At 46.7% G+C, this 4,092-nt stretch overlaps 1 protein-coding gene across 1 annotated transcript in view; it reads left to right on the top strand.

Moving 5' to 3' along the window:
* The window catches only part of NECAP2 (NECAP endocytosis associated 2), an 18,576-nt gene extending 14,948 nt beyond the window's left edge, over window positions 1-3,628 (top strand). Inside the window, exons 6-7 of the mRNA XM_011939940.1 lie at window positions 1,202-1,277; window positions 2,405-3,628. Coding sequence (XP_011795330.1) covers window positions 1,202-1,277; window positions 2,405-2,453 — 125 coding nt within the window. The 3' untranslated portion in view covers window positions 2,454-3,628. The remainder of the gene's footprint in view (window positions 1-1,201; window positions 1,278-2,404) is intronic.
* The last annotated feature ends 464 nt before the right edge of the window (window positions 3,629-4,092 follow it).

Below are 4,092 nucleotides of genomic sequence, written 5' to 3'. Positions count from 1 at the left end.
GTGCTGGGATTACAGACTGAGCCACTGTGCCCAGTCCAGTTTTGTGATCTTTAGAAAATCACTTCTCTATGCCTCATTTTTCTCATCTGTAGGATAGGGGAAGTAATGATACTTAAAATATAGGTTTCTTGTGAGGATCAAATAAACTGATCTATGTATAGCACTTAGAACAATTTTTGGAACATTCTAAGTGCTTACTGAATGTTAGCTCTCATTTTATTAATATCGTTATTGCCACTATATGCTGGACCTATTCTAAGCATTCCATGGGTATTTAATCCTCACACCAGTCCTATGGAGTAGTTCTGTAATTTTCACCATTTTAGAGGTAGGAGAATGGAAGCTGAAATGACCTGCACAGTCACATGGCTCGTCCCAATCTCTTTCCCTAGAGGCTGGGGTGAGGTTCACAGAAGATAATGTGCCTTGAGCACTTGGTGAACTGTAAAACTCTAAACCATTGAGGGCCCTAGTTTTATCTGTTCTCCTGGCCCAGAGCAGATTAGAAATAGCAAATTAATGTGAAGGCGGAGTGTGGCAAACACAGGCCCTTCAGAAGGGACAGATGGCAGCACTAGGGGAGGTGCCAGAAAAGCACAAAAGCAGGCATTGTAGCCCCATGGTGTCACCCACCTTGGTGGAGAGATAGGAATGAGCTTCTGTGTGAGCTCTTGGGAATGCTCTTCCTGACCCGTAACCAGTTTGGGGCCTGGGACTTGACACGTGGCTGGCACATAGTGTTCTCAGCTAGTTGATCCAGACATGGTAGTGCAGGCTTGATATGAAGATGATCTTGCAGTTTTGGTGGACATTCTCTGTTGAAGTAGCTGAGATAGGTTATAGTAAATTTTAAATAGATTTCAACATGAACGGTTGATAACAAAGTCAGCTTCAGGTATGCATGATAGATGACGTGAGACTAACCCCAACTCCGCCGGCACCCCTCCTTCCACCTTGTATGTGGCTGTCTGCTTTTTCTCCAGAGCCCTCAAGGGCTGGTGGGAAGATGCTGCAAGTGTGGCAACCCAGTGGTGTTTTGTTGCCCAAAAACTTGTCTCGGTGTGGCTTTCCCAGCTACCTGGTGTCATGAGACTGTTCACTGAGTCTTATGATTTGGTCATGGAAACAACCAGAAAGAGAGGTCTCTGACTCCTCTGTCCCCTCTTCTCTTCCTATGGGACGGACTCGGGAACATCAATAGGAGGTGCTCCTGTACCCTGGCCACAGCCCAAGCCTGCCACCGCTGACATCTGGGGAGACTTTACCAAATCTACAGGGTGAGGAGGGCCATGTTCTGTGGGGGACTGGGGCCAGGGCCATTGCTCTACAAATCTTGTATTGTTCCACATGCCTGCCTTCTGGTGTTAGGATTAGGAGTACTAGTTTTAATTTGGATGTTTTCTTTTCTTTTTTTTTTCCTTTTTTTTTTTGGGAGGGAGTTTCGCTCTTGTTGCCCAGGCTGGAGTGCAATGGCATGATCTTGGCTCACTGCAAACTCTGCCTCCCAGGTTCAGGCAGTCTGCCTACTTCAGGCTCCCAGAGTGCTGGGATTACAGGCGTGAACTACCATGCCCGGCCCAAAATACAGTAATTATTGATTGTTGAAAATGTCAAATCCTAGAAAACGCAGCATTCTTACATGTAATGTTAACATCGTTCTTAAACAGTTTTTAGCCTAAGATTCATTTGAGGAGTCTGATTTTTCCCACAATAGACAGTTCTGGGATGATTCAGATGATTCTGGAATAACTCCAAGAACAGTTTTTGTATTTTATATTTTATTTTCACATTGAAAATCAGTCAGATTTGCTTCAGCCTCAAAGAGCGTGTTTATGTAAAATTAAATGAGGGCTGGCAGTGAGGTGCGCTCTTTTTTTCTAGATGGGAAAGGGGTTAAGCCTCTTCGGCCTGGCGTGTTGGCTCACACCTGTAATCCCAGCACTTTGGGAGGCTGAAGCAGGCAGATCACTTGAGGCCAGGAGTTCGAGACCAGCCTGGGCAACATGGCAAAACCCCGTCTCTACTAAAAGAAATACAAAAATTAACCGGTCATGTAGTTCCAGCTACTAAGGAGGCTGAGGTAGGAGGATCGCTTGAGCTCAAGAGGTTGAGGCTGCAGTTAGCCTTGAGTGTGCCACTGCATTGCAGCCTGGGTGACAGTGAGACCCTGTCTCAAACAAAACAAAACCACACACAAAAATGATAAATACAGTTACATTAACTATTTAAAAAAAAAATTGAGGGCCAGATTTGGTCTCTGTGCCGAAGTTTGCTGACTGCTGCTCTAGAACATTTAGGAACTGGCTTCTTAGAGCTTTTTCTGTCCAGAGAGAAACCACCTTTTATCTGCTTTGGATTTTCAAAGATCTGAACTCCCCCACCCTTCCCTGTCTTCTCTTTACAGATCAACTTCCAGCCAGACCCAGCCCGGCACAGGCTGGGTCCAGTTCTGACCTGAGCACAATTTTTCCTCATGTGACTTCTGGGAAGGAGCTCCCTCGTCTGGGCCAAAGGAAGGAGGATGAAGCACTCCTCAGCTGGCCTGTGTTTGGAGCATGAATCTCTCCTCTCCTTGTCTGGCTCTGTTGACAAACTGGGCATGTTGGGCAGTAAATTGGCACCATGTCACACTGTTTCCTGGAATTCAAGTATGCAGCCAGAACACAGGAGAAGAAAAGCTCCAGGATCCTTGTCCCCATCTGTCCTCTTGACATGAGAGAGACTCTGAGACTTCTTCCATTGCAATGACCCCTATTAAACACAAGACCCCAAAGCAAAAGAATAGGTTGAATTTGCTGCCTGGATTCAGACCAGCCCTTCCCAGGGTCTACAGGTGTCATGTGATCACTGTTCAGCGGGAGGCTTTCTATACCCACACTGGCTGTAGCCACTTCAGTCCATCTGCCCTCCAGAGGAGGGATTTCTTCCTGATGTTTAGCAGGTTTAGAGGCTGCAGCTTGAGCTCACAATCAGAAGGGAAACTGGAAGGATTAGCAGCTTTTGAAAATGTTTAAATATTTTGCTTTGCTAATGTGCTGATCTGTACTAACTCATCTCTGCAAAAGGAACTGCTCCTTCAGCGTGCCGCAGCAGGGGTCTCCTCACTGTGCGCAGCTGCCCTGAGCTTCAGGCAGCAGTGTTCATCTCTGGCCAATTGTCTGGTTCCCATGTATTCTCGGCCAGGTAGGCAACACAGAGCCAGGGCGGGTGCTGGAAGCCAGACGGAGCAGTGTTGGGGCAGGAAGGTGGAAGCTGTTGTCATGGGGCTGTGGGAGTCAGCACTCTGTCTGCTGGTGGCGCTCTCGGCTCGCAGGTTCACAGTGCCACTCCTGGCAGACTTGGGTTTTCTCTTTGGTGGTTTATAAAGTGCCTTATCTGCAAACAATTTCTTTTCTCCTTCAGGAACTGTGAATGACTAGCAGAAGGAGCTCAGTAAACTAGAAGTCCAGGGTTGCTTGGTTTACTGGTTTATAAGAAATCTGAAAGCACCTCTGAAATTCCTTTTATTAACTCACCTCTCAGTTGAAAGATTTCTTTTTTGAAGGGTCAAGACCATGAACTGAAAAAAGTGTTGGCCTTTTTGCGGGACCAGATTTTTAAGATAAAATAAATGTTTTTACTTCTGTCATTGTATGTGAAAGATTAATGTGTTTCTGGCCACGTGGCTGCTATACTCTTCAGGGTGCCACAGCTAGACTCATGGCCACTCTCTCACCACTGACCAAGTGTCCAGATTGAAAGTTCAGGGCTGGGGTATGAGGCTGGCCCAAGTGAGGAAATGCAACCCTGTTGTCTAAGGCAATTGGTACCTTCTCTGCTGTGTTCTTTAGGATAGTACGGTCTTTTCGTCATCCTTTGGGTGATGTGAAAGTACTTGCTTGAATCACTTCGTGTGGGGCTTAATTCTCCTGTAGAGTCTTATGATACAGGCTGTGCTGGAGAGCCTCGCTCCTTGCTTTCTGTCTTCCACCAAACCTACCCACAGAAGCATCTCCCTAAGGAGTAAAGGGGTGCAGATACCCAGAGGTCAAAAGTCAAAGAGGCCGGGTGCACTGGCTCACGCCTGTAATCCCAGCACTTTGAGAGGCCAAG

This window comes from Colobus angolensis, unplaced genomic scaffold (genome assembly GCF_000951035.1).
Source record: "Colobus angolensis palliatus isolate OR3802 unplaced genomic scaffold, Cang.pa_1.0 Scaffold185, whole genome shotgun sequence".
NCBI lineage: Eukaryota > Metazoa > Chordata > Mammalia > Primates > Cercopithecidae > Colobus > Colobus angolensis.
Note: the sequence above shows the minus strand (reverse complement) of the source record. Positions and strands in the feature narration are given on the sequence as shown.